The sequence below is a fragment of the Telmatherina bonti genome, assembly GCF_933228915.1.
Source record: "Telmatherina bonti genome assembly, chromosome: 4".
Lineage (NCBI taxonomy): Eukaryota > Metazoa > Chordata > Actinopteri > Atheriniformes > Telmatherinidae > Telmatherina > Telmatherina bonti.
Window position 1 is genome coordinate 24099266 of NC_136622.1, and position 18659 is coordinate 24117924.

The 18659-nt window shown below is 38.7% G+C and overlaps 1 protein-coding gene across 1 annotated transcript in view; it reads left to right on the top strand.

Annotated features, from left to right (window-relative positions):
- The window catches only part of ngfa (nerve growth factor a (beta polypeptide)), a 20971-nt gene extending 3103 nt beyond the window's left edge, over positions 1-17868 (top strand). The window contains exons 2-3 of the mRNA XM_079239279.1: positions 16284-16390; positions 16784-17868. Of these exons, the coding sequence (XP_079095405.1) occupies positions 16795-17673 (879 nt within the window). The 5' untranslated portion in view covers positions 16284-16390; positions 16784-16794 and the 3' untranslated portion in view covers positions 17674-17868. The remainder of the gene's footprint in view (positions 1-16283; positions 16391-16783) is intronic.
- Positions 17869-18659: the final 791 nt, after the last annotated feature.

An 18659-nucleotide genomic window follows, 5' to 3' on the forward strand; every position in this document is an offset into this window, starting at 1 on the left:
GATCAAATTAACTACTGAATAAAAAGACAGTTATGTAGGAAACATAGCTGAAAACACTCAGTCTGACAACATTTGACAGGTTTACAAGATTTTATGCAGAGCTATGGCTGTTCAGTATCACATTTAAATAAATCAAGGAAATGGAAATAACAAAGAGGTTTTGTTTTGGTTTGGTTTTTTTAAAAAACCCCTGTTAAGGAACCCATTACCCTGGAGACTTTGATGGGATAATATATATGCAGAAGCCCAAATGGCAGCAGACTGAAGTGCATTGATAATGTTTTCCTGCGGAAAATGTATTGTCAAGGATAATAAAAAAGCCTCCACCGTATATACAGTATGTTCCTCCAGTTAATGCAAAATCTGCCAACACATAGAGGCACAATAAACAAAAAGGAAACATCATACAAGTCAAAGGACCAGAAAAAAAAAAACATCTGTGAATTAATGTCTAATATTTTTTATTATCAGAGTAATCATTTTGACAGTTGCAATAACGAAATTCTCTCCTCCAGCACATAAAAATAAATAATAAAAACAACAATAATATTAATAAACTATCATTTTTTACATTTGACTGTTAGAAAGTCTAGATGTAGAACAGCTGAAGTCCAAACACAAATAGCATTGTGTAACATTGTATTATAAAATGTTTAATTAAGTAAAACAGTCTCAGAGGGGAGTAGGATTCGTTTCTCAAAATGAAAATTTGGAACTTTAATCATCTTTTGACTTGATACACAGCTGAACATATTGTGAAAAGCAAACCATTGAAAAGGCCTGTTCTTAAGCATCTGCAAAGGCAGCAGGTCGGAGTTCATTCTCAGGGCTTTACGTCTGTGCTTGTGCAGGAAAACAGGCATCTGGCAATCATTGGTCGGAATCTCAAACCATAAACGCAGGAGCAAGAGAGCACAGAACAGAGCATAAAATAATGGAAATACTATCAGCCTTTTCCCTTTAAGTGTGTCTTGTTATTTAACTTGCCCTGTTGGCCTGTAGACTGAGGCATGATGAAGCAGCGTTCATTGGAAGAATCCTGAGCTGTGGTGCAGCGGAGCAGAGAGCACAGAACAAATCTAAAATTTGGGAATGTAACATTACCATTGTGTAGTCATTCTTGATGATAATTCTTTTTCAAACAAGTCCTCAGAATGTTTTTAAAAACAAAACTTCAGCTTACATTGTTTGACATTTCTAATTTTGTGGGTTTGAATAGAATCTTTATCAGACGTGCATATTCTTCATATGGGCCTGATTTTCAGCGTCTTTCCACCGTACGAAATTTGCAATAATACGCCTCTTTGTTTGGAGTTTTCCAGACATCCAACACTGAACTCAAGGCTCTTCATGTGAGTCAGTGTTTGACTGCTGAAGATCTGATTTTGACAGGTACCGCATCAAAGAGTTTTGCCCGCCTGCAACTTTGTGTGTGTGTGTGCGTGTGTCTGTGTGTTTGCTTTATTTGTTCCCCTCTTGTATCTGTACAACTGCATGAGTGCACTGAATATGCACACAAAAAGGTGACACCAAAATGTGCAGACATGTCTGCTCATTGTGCATTAAATGCCTCTGTGACTTTCAGCTATGGCTCACTATCTTTACATGCATGTGCACGCAGCACAAACACAGTAGCTGATAAATCACCAAACTGCTGAGACCTTTCTTACAGTAAGAATAACAGTGTTGCGGTCTTAATCTGTTGACTTAGTGCATGTCTGCTGTTTTGAATTGTTTCGCTGCAAACCGTTTCATGTGCGTTTATGTACATTTGGATTGTTGTGATGACACTTTCCTTACCCTTTATCCCGAGTGGTAGTTTGACTGCAGCTTGTCCGGACATGAACCTCTAGCTTGTTGCCATCAACAGAATCAAATACTTGATTCTTTTTCTTTACTTTTGCTTCTTTAAATATTAAAGTTTCTACATGGATGGAAGCACAATTGTTGATATTGCTTGTGCCTGTTTTTTAGCTTAAACTCATTGACCTACTATCAGCAGAGTACATACTTGAAATATATATTTAAATACACTAGCATTGGAAGAATGGGCTTCCACATGGTCATGAGCAATACCCACATGTATACATGAATGTATTTATGTTTGTGTTGGAGACGCATGAAAACACACACATGCCTTTGCCCCAAGGATATAAGTGAATCCACTTACTGCACTTATTTGAATGGCGTGTGTGTGGGAATGCTCAGAATGCAGAAAGATGAGCCACAAACTATTTGTTGTTTCTGTCATCAGGTTCTGCAATAATTGCAACTTACTGGTAAATTGATGCATCAAGTGGACATCTAGGTATGATGACGCTGTAGGAAGCATAGCTTTTTGCTATGCTTTCACTGTCAGGCCTATGAGTCTAGGATCTCAGTAAATAAGAATTTATCACATACACAGAAAACAACACATGGAGCTTTACTGGAAAGTAGCCAGTTTATCTCTTTCACCACAGTTCTGCTCACACACTTAACATGGCATGCTGCTAACAGACAGCGGATGGGCCTGGGAGGTCCCTCACAGACAGGTGGTTGACATCAGCCAGAGTGAGAGAGAGCGATAGAGAGAGAGCGAGGGTGAATGGGTGGGGGATGGCAAGGCAGGCGGAGAGACACAGAAGCACAGAGAGGGGGTGATGACAGAGTGATGTGGAGACCACACAGAATAGAAAGTAGTAGGGTCAAGTTTTTACCAAGCAGTGTGAGACTGTGATCAAACAAACACAAGGAGTGATAGCAAAGCAAGATCTTCGCCACTCAGAGAATAAAGCTTAAACTGATAAGCAGCTTCGGCTTTTATCACCAGATACGGGTGGTACATCATGGCTCATAGTGTCAGATTTAAAAACAAAAACTAAGGCCAGGTCCACACAGAGGCTAGTTTAGATGTTTTTACTAAATCTTTTATCATTTAGATCTTTTATCCACATACAGCAGGAATTTTTTTACCCGAAAATGTTTCGTTTTAAAACTGAGTCTCAGAGTAAAGACATCTGAAAATGCAGTTTTATTTCAGTGTTTACAACCCGTGCACATCATCTCTGAACCAATGATACCATAGCCCAACTCTCATTTGACCCACATGCACAAACTCAGCCAACACCTACAACAGTGGCAGATTGCAGTATTTGTGTTTATACTGCTAAAGCTCTTAAGCGTGGTATGGTGTCATTAGTCCAAACAAATGTGTTCATTTTAGTTTGATTCTCCACTATTTCTTATTTGTATGTTTGTTTACAGTCCATGAGTTTATGCAAATGTCTTATTCTCTGTTTTGGGAATGTTTTATATAGAAAAATATTGTATCATTTAGACCTCTATATTGTATCGATATGATATTGTTATATGTATCATATCGCCAGAGTTTTGCCAGTGTGCATTGGTAGTTATTACTAATCATAACTAATCCCACATTTCTTAAAATGAGTCTGTCTATGGAAAACTTTATTAAACAAAGACATTACTGTATCAGTGTAGGGCAGTGTTTTTCAACTGCTGTGCCATGGCACACTAGTGTGCCGTGAGAGATCATCAGGTGTGCCCTGAGAAATTATCCAATTTCACCTAGTGGTCTAAAAAGAAACTCTGTGTTCATCCAAAGAGGCCCAGGTGAAATATAATAAAATTCCTTTTACTTGTGTTTATCCTATTTCTATTGAAGACCCTTTGATAATATGACTTTATATTATTAATGTGGGCTTTTTTTAAGAGGAAAAAAAAAACATTTTGGTTTGTGGTGTGCCTTATAAGTCTTCAGTGAAAAAAAGTATACCTTGGCCCAAAAAAAGGTTGAAAAACACTGGTGTAGGGCATATATTGGAGTTTGCACCGAAAAAATTGTAGTAAGAACATTGTAAGATTTTACATAGTTATATGAAGCTCATTTCATAATTGCATTGTTATATAAAGGACAGCAGGAAAGAAAACTACCCCTGTATAATGTGAACAGCAATACACTCACCGTTTCTGTCTGTGTGCTGTTTTTATAGTAATATTTATTTTTATCAAACAGCTTTTAATGCTGGAGTTTAGTAATCATTTTATCATAAAAGCTTATAAAAAAGAAAGAAAATCCATTTGATCAGAAAAGTACTTGAACTTCCCCAGGAGGCCACAGAAACAGAAACATTGAAAGAAATAATTGTCTTGGCAGCCCAAATATCTCTACAAAGACTTTTACAACTGCCAAATAAACTCCAATAATAGTAAATTTAGATTGCTATGTTTTTTGTTGTTGTTTTTAAGCTGTGGTTGCTTAACATATTTTCCTTGATACCTTAAAAAAAAAGGCTTCAACCCTACATGAGATGTTCACCTTTTGCCCCACTGTACCTGGCTACAGAAAATTTATATAAAACCAATTTTACAACTAATTTACAGTAGAATTCATAACTCCCTAATGGCTTACAGTGAGAAAACGTTGCTTTATTACCATTATAAGCTTTGAGAAGGGATTTTATTAGCACTGTTTTCTGTTTTTAATATCAGTTCTACAAAACTACCCGCCAAATGAAATGAATGCTGTTTTATTGCTCAAGCTATTAAAATCTGAAATATTCCAAGAATTAATTGATATCTGATGCAATATATACCCAGTTTACGTCTGCTGGCCCCCGCCTATGCTTGTGGAACAAAACAAGAGTAGCATAGAACATCATGGAAAATACGGACGTAAGAGAAAGCACATCTGTCTACTGACGCCCACGTTTGACTTCATGCATGCATACCTGCGTGACTTGCTCAGAGTTGCTTCTCTACTGTTTTGTTTACCATACCACACAAAGTGTCACATAGGCATCCATAGCCTTCTTGATTTTCTCAAAAGAATTGTGATAAGCCTTGAAATCAAAGATAGCCTTCTATAAAATCAATCAAACTCAGAATGAGTCAGAGTGACATTAGTCAGTGATCGATATCAGAAAAAACATCTGATTTGTTTTGTATTCGTGCAGAGTTTTTTTCAAGTCTTTGAGAGAAGAAATACAATGCTGAAACTATGCTTGGCCTTTACCCCAGAGTACTTTGTAACTCCTTGTAGACTTTTTTTTTTCCTCCAACTATGTCCTTGAACTGTTTTTGTCTTCTTCGTTACCCTACAACCTTTTACTTCCTTATTCTTCTTCTGTCATATGCTTTTCATTTGCACAATTCCCACAGCATCTTATTGCCCATCTGTATCCCGCCCTCTATAAGTTGTTGCCTCTCCCCGTCCCTTGATGTCTCTGATTTCTTCCTCTCCATCCCTCTGTCTTCATCCATTTCTATTGCCAGACAGGCATTCTTGTCTTCAGTCCTCCTTTCTCTTCACTGCTATGGGATTTTAGATTCTCACCAGGAAGAGGGAGTTATTACCATGGTCATGCCAAAAGATTAACCACTTGTCATGAGAAGATTGTTGAATGTCAAGGTCATAAAAACTAGAGGTCTGGAAAATATGTTCATCATTTTGTTCATCCTGCCTTCAAGGCCTGGAGGACTGGCCTCCCACATATACTGGTCCACTGCAGGAAGAGGGTGGGTTGACAGGGGATGGGCCCAATTAAAGGGAGGGGGGGGGCGGATAGGGACAAAAAGGGAGAGATGGCTTTTCGCAATTTTGTTCTGGTTGTGGTTTTACCTCATTGACAACAGCCTTATGTGAGGACTTCTGCTGTAGTTCAACATCTTTTAGGACCTTCTATTCAATCAAAGTAGAACCAGGAGATGGACGTACTGGTTCAGAAATAAAGGCTTGGACTCTCCAGCATCTTAAGCAGATGGCCATTGTGCACCAAGTTGAGTATGCTTGTGCTGAAACTTGACCAAGGCTAGACTACCAATTAAACCTAGTGTGCCTGTGTATGTGTTTATCAAGAACAGTACAATAGCAGAAAAGGGTTTGCCACAGTGTGCAGCAGTGAACCACAATGTCACTTTTGGTTTAGTGGGTTTGGGAGTGGTAAATACCGCAGTGTTAAAACACACAACACATAGCTCCACCGTTTCAGTCACAACCATGGATGTTTCTGGATTTAAAATTAACTACTGCAAGCCAATTGTTTTTGACCTGGTGGAGGTATGACATAACTTGTGATGTTGTTTTGCAAATTAGTGATACTTTTTTTTTTTTTTTTTACAATAGATTTCACTAGTTTCTTAACATGCTGAAAACTCCTACATAGGAAATCTCAACAACCAGAATTTGCAAAGAAAGAAAGAAGGGGGATGTTTGTTCCTCCGTGAGAGCATGTGATAGAAAATTTAAGAAGCACTGTTTTAAACTAAGAGCAGCTGAAAAAGTGGATTTTTCAGACCTTGGCCCAGACCTTGGACCAAACATTGCTAGCCAAGGTCTGTGATTACTTGGAGTATGTTTCAGTCTATTTGACAAGAATATCTTGTTTTGATAGTGAAGCTGTAACTTTACATCTTGTTACACTGAAGGAGAGAGGTACTTAAAGATCATATTATGCATGTAAATGTATGACTTTTCAACTTTGATAACCTGCATCACAGATTTGTGTCCTTCTTAAACACACGTGATGGTGAATCCACGTGCAGGTACAAATCCAATCGTTTCTCCCTTTCTCAGGCTGATGCTTTTTGGAACACTCTTCTTAAATCCAATAGTTTGTGAATTACGTACGTCTTTATTGATGTTACTTTATAGCTTCTGACGCAGCAGCCACTGTTTTTCTAAATTATAACTCACCAAAGGCAGTAAAATTTGTAGATGGCCATTAAGAGAAAAGAGGCAAAGGATTTTATCTTGAATGAAGAGGGTTACTGGATAATATTAAATAAAATCAGACTGATCCAACCCAATATTCACTCACTTGAATGGAGCTGAAATCTGTTTGCCGTTAGTCTCAGAATAGTCATGTATTCAGGAAGCTAACTCTGGCTTTTAAGTATGCAGCAGGTCAGATTCCAGGAGTAAAAATGGGGAGACAGATAAATGAAAGACAGACGAGAGGGGAAAAAAAGCATAAAAAGACCTGGAAGAAGATGCTGGCTCTTTGCCAACTCATTCATAGTAGCATCCATGTCATAGCTCCCAGTTTTTCTGATACTTCCAGGATAAACCAACAGACATACACATGCTTTTATGATAAAACTGTCTGTGCAAAAAGAAGATACATGTGTTTTTAGTGAAGTTCTTTGGAGACTCTTTAATCAGTGTTTTTTTTTATTGCCAGTTTTCTGGCTGTAATGCACGAGAGTTTATGTAAAATTATTCCTCAAAGTTTTGACATATCAGTTATGTGCTGGCAGTGCATCAGCAAGCGGGGCAGCATTCAAGGAAATGTATATACCTATATATCTCCATGTGACTGCCGGCAGGATTTAAAGTAAAAAGTCAGTGTTCTGAAATTCTTTTCCTTGCATGTAATTACCTTCATGCATGTTTTATTTTTTGCACCCAGTCAACCCATCAAGTTAACACAAGTTGATGTTAAAACCTGATATTTCTTTTTCTATATTGTAGCAGTTAGCTTTGCAACATACAGTATATGTTCTTTTATTCTGTTTATCTAGAAACATTTGTAGTCTCACTGAAAACTAAAACGCTTTGGCAGGTTGTGTGTGCCTGTCAATTTGACCATGTGTCATCCTTCCCATGTCCAGGGACCACGGCAGTAGAGTTGGCTGTTTGAAGTTTGATGTATAGTTACATTTTAAGCTACTATAGATGTAATGCAAAGGGCAGAGAGCCAAAAGTGTGTATCATTTTAACAGGAAGTTGGGTACTGTGCAGCAGCTGAGTTATCTGTCACGTGACAGTGAGCAACCAGCCTTTAAAGCTACTGTTAGCTCTGTGCCAAATTAGAGAAAAAAAAATGTCTCAAATGAGTATTTGGACCATTGAACAATCTGCACCTATGTTCATAAGTTGAATAAAAAGTTGCAATACAATGAAAAACCCTTTCTCAGAACTTAAGATAAAAACGATTCCATCCATTCTTCTATGCCGGGTTTATTCTTTTCAGAGACTTAAAAGGCTCCAGTTGAGTTCAGATGTTGCGGGCTGAGGTTACATCCTGGACAGGCCATCATTCTTTCACATAGAAACAGGCAAGTGTTCATTCCCACAGTTATTTTAGAGTCACCGTTAAAGTTGACTTTTGATACTCCCTTTGTGTGAGAAAGCAGAACACCTGGAAAACATCTACAGTCACAGGGAGGGAGAAGAACATGCAAACTGTACACCAGGAACATGTGAAGTGTCAGTATTGTTTCACTCTACCACCTTTAAGAAGAAAAGCATCTGCACAGGAGGTGTAGTTTATTAGTCTCCCTTAACCTGTGTGGATTTTTTGTAGAAGCTCATAATGACTCTTACCAGGAATTGAACTCTGGCCAGACTTAACAATACATTAAATTGCATTTAAGTATGAGGCCTTTTTTTGGGTGAACTTGTATTATTAGTGGAATAATGAATTCTGATGGGCATAAGTAATATTTTAAATGTAAAACAAAATGCGAACAAAGACTTTTTAAATGTTTTGGCTTAACCCAAAAGAAACCAGCTTATATTATTTACATTCTTGCAAGAATGAATTGAATACTTTGCTGACTGAAAAATGCAAAGAAGTTTAAGCTCAGTTGCCCTTCAGAAAGTGCTTAATGCTATGGACAGATACTGTCCAGCATCTATTGGCTCGACACACATGTAGGCGACATTGCTCTTTCTTCATTCATGTTGTAAGGGAGTTGCGCAATGCAGCGAAAACCTCTTGACCTCCTCCAAGCGCAGAGACATGCAATATTCGTGTGAAATTTCACACTCACTCATGTAGATGTGCATACAAGGGCTTAAGAAAATTAAAAAATGTTCATCTGATGTCGCCGTCGCATAGCACTACAACCAGTCAGTAAATTTTCATTGAAGGCAAAAGTAGGCTCTAAATTTATCTGGATCAGTCTTGAGGTCTGTCATCAAATGATGATATTCACCATGCTGTTTCCTTTGTTTGTAAAACCAGATGCACCCAGAGTTGCCTTTTTCATTTGTATTGTAGTCAACAGCAAGATTTCTGTTAGTATACCCAAAATCTTCTGACTTTCCACCCTTGATACCTTTTCTCTCACAAACTGTTATGAAAATGTCAAAATCCCCTCAAATATATAAACCAATAAATTACATGGAGACTTGCAATCCAGTGAGCGCCATGCACGCCACTGCCACTGTCACTGTCACTACTGTTTGTCACATACCATGTGTTGGGTTTTACTCAAATGGTGATAAATTTTGCCCATTGCTGTCTTTCAACGTTGAGCCCATTCAAGTTAAAGAATGGTTTTGTATATAAATTATAGCAGCAACTGCTAATGTTGCATGAATTACTATTGGTTGTTCAGTTTATTTTTGCTTTAGTTTTGAATTCCAGGGGGCCAAATCTCTGTCGCATTGCTGTGATGTCAGCAGGTTACCAAGCACAGTAGATCACTCACAATGAATTAAATCTACCTTCATCTATAGAGGGATGGATTTCGGAAAACCTTTGAAGTGATCATACACAAAGATAACTTACATCTCTTTTCTCCCACTGCTGATTAATGCCTGCCAAACCATGTTGGTGCATCATAATGTCATGATGTCATGATAGTCATCATAATGTATTACAGAGTGGGCAAACTTTCAGGTTTCCTCATTCAGGACGTTCCTCACAAAAAGAATGAACTCCACAATGTGCTCCACTAGCATCTTGAGGGGTTTCCAAGTCATGTCCCTCTCTTGGCTTTAGCTCTCTATGGACAACAATGCACTTTTGACAGTACTTATTTTAAAATACATTAATCACAGGCTTGACTAACCCCATTAAGGTTTTGTAAACATGATTCAGAGCCTATACTGCCATATTAACATGTATGTTTAGTTGCTCTTTTACTTGTTAGTATGTCTGCTAAAAATAAGGTCTGCACCATAACTCAAGCTGGGTAACAAGCCATCTGTGGAGATGAGGACCCAAATGCAGACAAGAGGCAGATGGAGGTAATGGTGATACACTGGAAACGTAGGACAACCAAATAACAGGGAAATCTACAACAACTGCCTCAGAAAACAAACACAAGGGGCTAATACAGGGAAGCAACTGCAATGAATCAGCAAAGTGAAACTGAAAAAAGGTTGTATATGTACAGAGGAAAAACAGCGAGACACAAGTGGAATGGATAAGCTAAATGAAGCCAAACAGGAAACGAAGGTAGACAGAAAATGCAAGGAAAACTACAAAATAAAACATGAACCAGAACCAAGGATTACACAAAAACTCCAGTTTTTATAAATGGAATAACTATTGGCTATTTTTACAACCTAAAACAAGCAAAACCTCACTAATGTCACAATGTTTCAATAAAAACATCTTTTATGATTTTTTTCACTCATATTTTCTGCATCACACAGTTTATGAGTTTGTTACTGTTTGCTCAGCCACAGAACGTCCATGTTGCAACAATGGTCAAGTCTATGGTGCCGCAACATATGGTGACATGTTTGTGTAAAACCCATCCATGAAACTGCCTCATGCCAAAATGATGTTGTATTCTCCATGCCATGATTGTTGGTCCTGCTGTGAGCAGCTTTTAGCTTTAGTTGCTTGTCAGGAAACCAACTTATTCTCCAACTAAGAGTAATCTGAGTGCAATCTACTGGAGGAAAAACGCTTAGTACTTGTTAGTACTTCAGACAAACCCATTTGAAGAAAAACGTTTTCTCTTTGGAAAGGCAAATTTAAGAACCTGCATGTCTCTATTACTAGTCAATCCCTTCCCCTTCCCTGCTCTAACCAGAACTACATATATGGTCACAGTAACATAGATATCATCTATTGTTTTCCAAGCAACCATTTTTATACCTTGAGCAAGTTTGTTTTGGTTTTTTTTTCTAAATTAGTGTTTTCTCACTAAATAGAAATTTCAGAAATGACATATGTCCCTATGGAAGTAATGTTTCCATCAAAAAGAGTCGGCTACAATTTATAAAATTAACTTTATACTTTAATGATAAATATCTGTAGCTTGCAACTGAGATCATTCATTCATTAGAAAAATCTTTACTGAAGTAACCAATCAAGTGAGAAGTAGAGCAGAAGAAGATTTAGTTATCTTCACTTAACTTCTACAGTCAGACTTCATATTAATAACTACACTTGTCTCCTGTTTTATTTTTCAAGCCTCAAGCCTACAGTGGTGGATTATTGCTTTAAAAAACATGATAGTATAAATGCATAAATATAGTATAAATATAAAACATAGTTTGACCTTGAAATAAAAAGTGTGTAAACTTATTAAAAGAAAGAAAAGAAAACACCTAGACACTATAATTTGGCCTCTTTAGAACCTACAGAATGAAACATTTTGCAAAATTTTTATGTATTAAAGTGTTGGTTTGCTTTAAAACCCATCTAATTTGAATTTAACATTTTGCCATAAAGTCAATTTGACATTTATGCTTTTCAAACTAGTTAGGTAGAGTTTTTGTACTGTGTGACTTTTGCTGTCCCTCAGCGAGAATTTAAAAAAAAAAAAGCTCACTGTCAAAACATTCGGAGTCCAATTTAATTGTGCTCTTAACACAATTGCATGACCTCACTTTACGTGACAGAGCCCTGATTCAAGGCAATATCTTGGCTTATGCATTAGTTTCACATGGCGCCTCATCTAAACTATGACAAGCAGATTTTCTTTGCATTGATGACAAGCTTTCTTTGCAGTTGTGAATGAAACCGACTGGACTGGAAGGGGCACAACCATTTTCATAACTATACAATCAATTTGTTTTAGAGGATCAAGTCTGAATTCTGCAACATTTGTGAATTTAAACTGGAAGCTTTCTCCAAAGAAAGACACACTTATGTACAAGGGAGCGAGTTGATCTGGCGGTCATCCGGCTTGATAATTATTTCCAGTGGTTGACAGCAGGAGGAACTGCACTACACTGAGCTGATGAGAGACAGAAAAACTGTTTACCTTTCTCAGTTTTTCTCTGCATCACCCTCTCTCTGTCTCGTTTTTTCCCCTTCTCACTACCTCTGCTGCTGTCAGTCTCTCTTTCTCACCCCTTCATAATCTGATGCAGTTGTCATCGCTCTGAGAGACCTTTGTGTTTGTTTGAGAGAAGTGTTGACATGTAGCTCCTGCACATCTTTTAACAATGACTTGTAACTAATGACTAATGTGTCGCACCGATAGGAAGAAACTCTGGCTAACTGTAAACTAACCACACATTCATGACAGGCAATGCCTTTCCTCCGTGGTTTGGCCCACCTGTGTTGCTTCTGCAGACCTCTAACAAAGACTAGTAATGTGGAACTCTGTACCAGACTCTGATCAGTAGATCATTTCGTAGACTGGCAAACCAAATAAAAATGTGCTACTGGCTAACACTACAAAGTCGGTACGCATAAAAATGTGGCTGCGCTCCAGTGCCTTTGGCTTCATAATCTGTCTCTTTCTGAAGTGTTTTCCTCTCGTGCTTCTGAGCTTCACAGCTGTGTGACTTATGTCTTCTTTCCGTTTACTTTCATCAGCTTTGGCAATCTTGCTTAACCCAGCTGTGTCATGTGGTGCATGGCACACTCATGCCATCGTGGTATTTGAAGTGAAAAACGTCATAAAAGGTCTTGATTTACTGACTGGCAAAGCTTCGCTGCCTATTGTGTCAAACGGAGCCTCCTTTACAGTAAACCACATGATGAAGCTTCAGAGTCGGTTCTCATAAGTATCCTCCCTAAAGGCACCTGTTCAATGTATGATTCATAATAGGATATTGAACTGCTTTGTTTATACAGATGTCTATTACCACAGCGTGTTGACTCTGAAAATATGAATCATGCAGTGTCTGTCATTTCTATTGCTTTGATAGTTTTGGAGTTTCTTTGTCATAATTTGGCCACTGAACATTGTCCCATTCTTAGTTTTCTTGTGTTTCTGATGTTTTTGGCCGAGATACTGAAGAGGAGAATCCTGTCCTGGGAAGACAGCCCTACAAAGCACTGTGAAACTGCTGGCTTTATTTTAATAAAGTGAGATCAGTTTAATGAAATGTGAAACCGTATTTATGTACAAGTAAGAGTTACATCTGGTATCAGAGGTGGAAATGGGAAGGTGGCAAAGTGCATGAAGGTTTGTCTGTAGAGCTTAACAGAAGACAGTTTTAATTGTTCAGGATCAGACTGATTGGCTCAAAACAAAGTGGGCAAGAAACTGACTGGACCAGAGTTGTATTGACAGCTGAAATGAGTTTGACAGCATGGGAAAATAAAAATGACAAAGCAGAGATGAGAAAGCATAGCAGGATGAAAACCCCAGATGGTGAGGGCTGATGTGAGGGAAAAGATCTCCCATGTTGTATGAATAAGCTCCATTTAGGCCACTACTGAGGTAAAAACATCAAATATTCCGTAGTCATTCAGCAGATGCTTTCATCCAAAGCGACTTACATACACATATCCTGATAGACACATTGGGGGGCAACTTGGGGTTTTAGTGTCTTGCCCAGGGACACTTTGGCACATAGCAGGGGAAGCCTGGAATTGAGCTCCCAACTTTCCAATTGGAAGACAACTGCTCTTCCTGCTGAGCTACAGCTGCTGAGGTACATTTTCCTGAATTTCAAATGTTCTTTCGTTACACGTAGCTCAAATTTACACGTAAGCTGTCATCGACCTGTAGACAATTGAGATTTTCAACCTGATATAAACCAGTGCTGTGAGTTGGTCAGTTTCATACAAGCCAATTTGTTTTCCTAATCTTTTTTTTTTTTTTTTTTTTTGTGAAGCACTTTGAGTTTCAGTTATGCTTGAAAGATGCCATATAAATTAAGACTTTACTTGTCTACTTACTTCAACACTTTGTCTAAACCTTGACAATCAGTGAATTCAGCTAAAACAAATGTAACCTGAAAAGGGCTTTTATTTTTTTATTACTGGAGACTCCTGGATGCAATTTCCTGGTTTTAGTTTCCAGTCAATGAACATTTGTTTCTTATAGCAAAATTATCTGTTCTCTGAAACAAAATAAAAATCCTTGTCCGGGAATCCAAATCAAAAGATTCTGCCTTGTGAAAGTTTTACAAACTGTATGACGGGATATTTTTATCTAAACTGTATCAAATGTTTTTTCTATTGTCTAACACAATGTGTGCATAAGTATTTAAACTCTTTTCAACCATTAAATTCTGAACCTCTCTGTGTCAACACCTTTCAAGTTTAGCTGAAATATTTAACTTCCAGAGCAGCCAGTAGTACACAATTGCTCGAGATAAATGTAGTCCTCCTTCTGCAAAAACCATAAAACAAACACTTTTTGGAAGACATCCATACCATTTTCAGCCTTCAGGAGAACCTCACTAGCTTGTGTATGCATGGCTCTGTGCATGTGTGCGTGTTTGTTATTATATATGCAGTATTTGTGCTAAAGGTTCAGCGGGATAGTCAGAGAGATTCTGATCCAGTGCTGAAGTAATCCTATAAGTCAGAGGTGCTCTGTAAACTGCTCTGACCCTTGTGCTCCTGTGATGCAGTGTTTATGCTGGCTCCTCTGGTATTAAACACAAGCCACATATTTTTAACATTAGGATCTTCCAGGCTCACCCTGGGCCATCAGCCTGGATCACTCAGCTTTTTGCATGTTTGGACCACCTCCATATGTGTAGATCTGTGGAAGAGTGTGTTTGATTGTGAAGTCTTGATTGTGAAGATTGTAAATTTACTGAAGTCGGAAGATGTCACTGATGAATCAGTTCCTCAAAACCGAATCTGTTTTTGTCATCCAAGATCCTTTGACTGTTTTGGAGATAAGGCAAAACCGACATTCTGGCCGTGTTAGAATAAGTATTTATTTAGATAAATATAACATTAACATAGTGTAAAAGTAATTGGTTTTTAAGATTTTTGATAAATGAAAGTATTTAGAATTAATTTTTAAGGTAGCAAGGAAAGGAAAACCTAAGATCGGCCTTGAAAACTGTTTATATATCAGCATCATATCTGCAGCTACTGACAGATTTTTTTTTTTTTCTTAATGGAAGGAAGAGGAAAAAGCGAATAAAGCAAAACTAACATCTAGTATATTTGAAAACATCCCCATGGTTATTCCTTGTCTTTGCTTTTCATGTCACCCAGTACAGAAAATGTTGATCAATGTGCAAAAAATAAAGAACAAAATGAAGTTAAAAAGTCACACCCCTGAACATTCTTAGCTTGTGGGAAAATACCTGAGTAAGAATTTAACTTCTCTCTTGCAGCCAACTTGATGTTTCTGATGGGAACAGAGCCTGTGACATTTTGATGCATCTCAGCTGCTTGACAGCGGCTGCCTGTTGTTCACGATGAACTCAAAGCAGTCAACACTGACCCCCACTGGTTATTTTCTGCTACAATGGGAGGATTTTAGTGCACGTTTTCTAGGACTGGAATTCAACCGAAGCTTAAGTAATAATAAATGGTAGTTTCTTCATACACAAACTAACACTAATAATTACTTCTTTTTTAAGACTTGTGGTAATCCAACCCGATACCTGCAACATACTTTTCATAAAACACTGCAGATATGTTTAAAATGCAGGTCCGTTTCAACTCACCTCAGTGACCTTCTGAGTGTTCGTGTTAGTGTCGTTGTGTTTCACACACAATTATCCTAGAATGCCAATTATTCTTATAAGCTCTAAAATGCATTCCCACATGCATGAAATGTGTGTAGAAGTGCAGGAATGACCCGTCTGAATGCATGTGTTCATATCCGTGTTTTATTATCGCTTGGTGCACAAGGTGCTGTATACTGGGTATATAGTGCATTGCATCTAATGAGGTGTGAAATGCCTCACATTCCAATGTGTGGCATGTCAAAGCTCAAGAAGTTAAACAGAGTGAGTGTGTGTATATGTACTTTGAATTAGACAATAATAATAATGAACTGTGGGGTTTTTTTTTGGTTTTTTTTTGTTTTTAAAAAAAGGGTAGTCAAGTGTTTCAAGCTTTGCAGCATTAACATATCATTTTGTTTGTTTGAGAGTTCTTCCTGTGTATGATAGAACAAATATCTGTTGTCATTGCTCAGTCCCAGTGACCTCCAAATGCTGACATGCTGACTCCCTGAGATAGCCTAGTAAGCTGTCAGTACATCAGAGGTCAATGGTCTATGTGACTATTACACTGAACAAAAAAATTTTATTGTTCAATGTAAGGGTTTATTTCACTTGAGTTAACCTTAACTTTAAACGTTTAATTACTCCAAATTTAAGTCAAATGTATTTGCGTAAATATTAAATCTGTATGTGTGTATGTCTTTAACAGAGCTGTGGTTCAGGAGTACAAATGGCAGGCATGAGGGGCCCGGCCTGCATTGGAGTCTGGCTTTAGAGTCCACAGGGGCTCCCACTTCAACTGGACACATTCCACAGGTACATATAAACACTCACCACAGCAACACCCACAGCAAGACACACCCAAGCAGCTTGCTTTGACTGTGACACAAGCCAAAAAATAAATGAATACTTTTTTTTTTTTTTTTTAAAACGTAATCAGAAAAAAACCTTTCCATGACCTGTGAACTATACTGCTGATGCTAGATTTAAACATTTGCTCCAGATGACTTGTGAATACAGTTGGTATAGTGCTGCATGTATTTATGAAATATTGATCTCCAAATAAACAGTTTAACTTCTAAAGTAAAATTAAACAAAACTACCCACATCAGTCAGAAGACCGTTTAGAGCAAACTCCAGCACTATCTGTAAAGACGTTGCTCTCTGGGGAAATTTAAGCATTTAAAATGTTGTCTGTGTTTGCTTCAGGACCTGTGCCCATGAGGTCGTCACCACTGGTCCTGCTCCTCCTGATCAGCGTCCAGGCTGTACTGAACATGGGAGGTGGATTGGGCCGCAGCACTGGGGCAGCCAACCACAAAACAGGACAGCAGGCGGCAGCCAATCACAGCACAGGACGACAGGAGACAGCAGCCAGGGACCATCTTTCTGACAACCATACTTCAAAGCATCATCATAGGACCAGCCACCACAGGACCAAGAGGCCCCACTCGTCAGCTACACACCGGCAGAACAGGAGCTCTGCTCTAGGGCACTCATCAGTGGATTCCTCCCCAGACCCCTTCAGCCCAGTAGTGGACCCCAAGCTCTTCTCTAAAAGACACTACCGCCCTTCACCCCGTGTTATCTTCAGTGAGGTGACCCCATCGCATGATGTTCTGGAAAGTGAAGGCTATGACTTAGAAGGGGTGCGAGGGGTGAGGGTAAGGCGTGGAGCAGGACCACCTACCATCCACCGGGGAGAGTACTCAGTATGTGATGCCAAGAGTGATTGGGTGAAGCTGACTCGAGCCACAGACCTCAGAGGAGATGAGGTGACAGTACTATCCAATGTAACAATCAACAATGTGGTGAAGAGACAGATGTTCTATGAGACCATCTGTGTGTCCCCCACGCACAGGGGCCCCAGGACTGCAAGTGGGGGGCGGCCTGGGGGACAGGGTGGCAAACAAAGTTCCAAATCAGGCTGTCTGGGCATTGACAGCCGCCACTGGAACTCCTACTGTACCAACACACATGTATTTGTAAGTGCCCTGACCACCTTCAAGAAACTGACAGCCTGGCGCTACATCCGCATCAATGCTGCATGCGTGTGTGTCGTCAGCCGGAAATCTTGGGCGGGAAGACTCCGGCACTGACTGAGGATTTGACTCGCAACCACTGAACTATGAACGAAGCACACAAACACTTCTACTAAACAGCCACTGCAGCTTTATTGCCAATACTGTAGTCCTTTTCCTCCCACATCCAAACATACACCCATACTGTGCAGAGCAACCAATCCATACACACACACACACACACACACACACACACACACACACACACACACACACACACACACACACACACACACACACACACATGCCCCTTCACACAACCCCTCAGTCCCTGACCCTACCTCAGTCTGAGAAGTCCTGGTTATTTTAAGTTATAAGGACTGCATGTCATATTTATGGTTTATACAGTCAAATATGAGAATATATACAGTATGTGTAAATATACAAAATGAATTCAAGCTTTTAATGTTGATGTTATTGTTGTGTTGTTCATGCTGTTATTTATTAAACTTCTCAGTACTTGCCAGGCTTGTTGTGTCTGTTTAAAAAGATGATGTTCCCATTTTGACTTCAAGCTCCCCAGATTTCTAAATATCGTTATCACTACATAATGATCACCCATTTTTGTAGCTTCCTTCAACTTTCAGTTCCTTTTTAGCAACTTTCATCTCATCAGTTTTTGCTAAATCCTGCATGTTAATACGCTGTTGGTTTATTCCCAGCATGACTCCACAGGATGCTTTTGTTATAGCGTTATAGAACTGGTGAAACACCAGTTTATGCAGGATACAATATGAACATCACAGCTGCTGTAGTGGATCTAAATGTGAATTAAAAGGATCCTTCTAATAATTAAATATGTGTCATCAAGCAGGGACAGAATATTTCTGTATACCATATTAAAAAAAACTAGCAATGTTTCCAAAATACCCGTATAAATAGAATCATAATTTACAATTTTCTATTCTAATTCATGAGGGACTTCATATTTCAGAAACTGCTGAGCCTTACTCCAGGGCAGGTGATGGTGGTCTATAGCAGTGCATACTTGATCCCAGAAATGA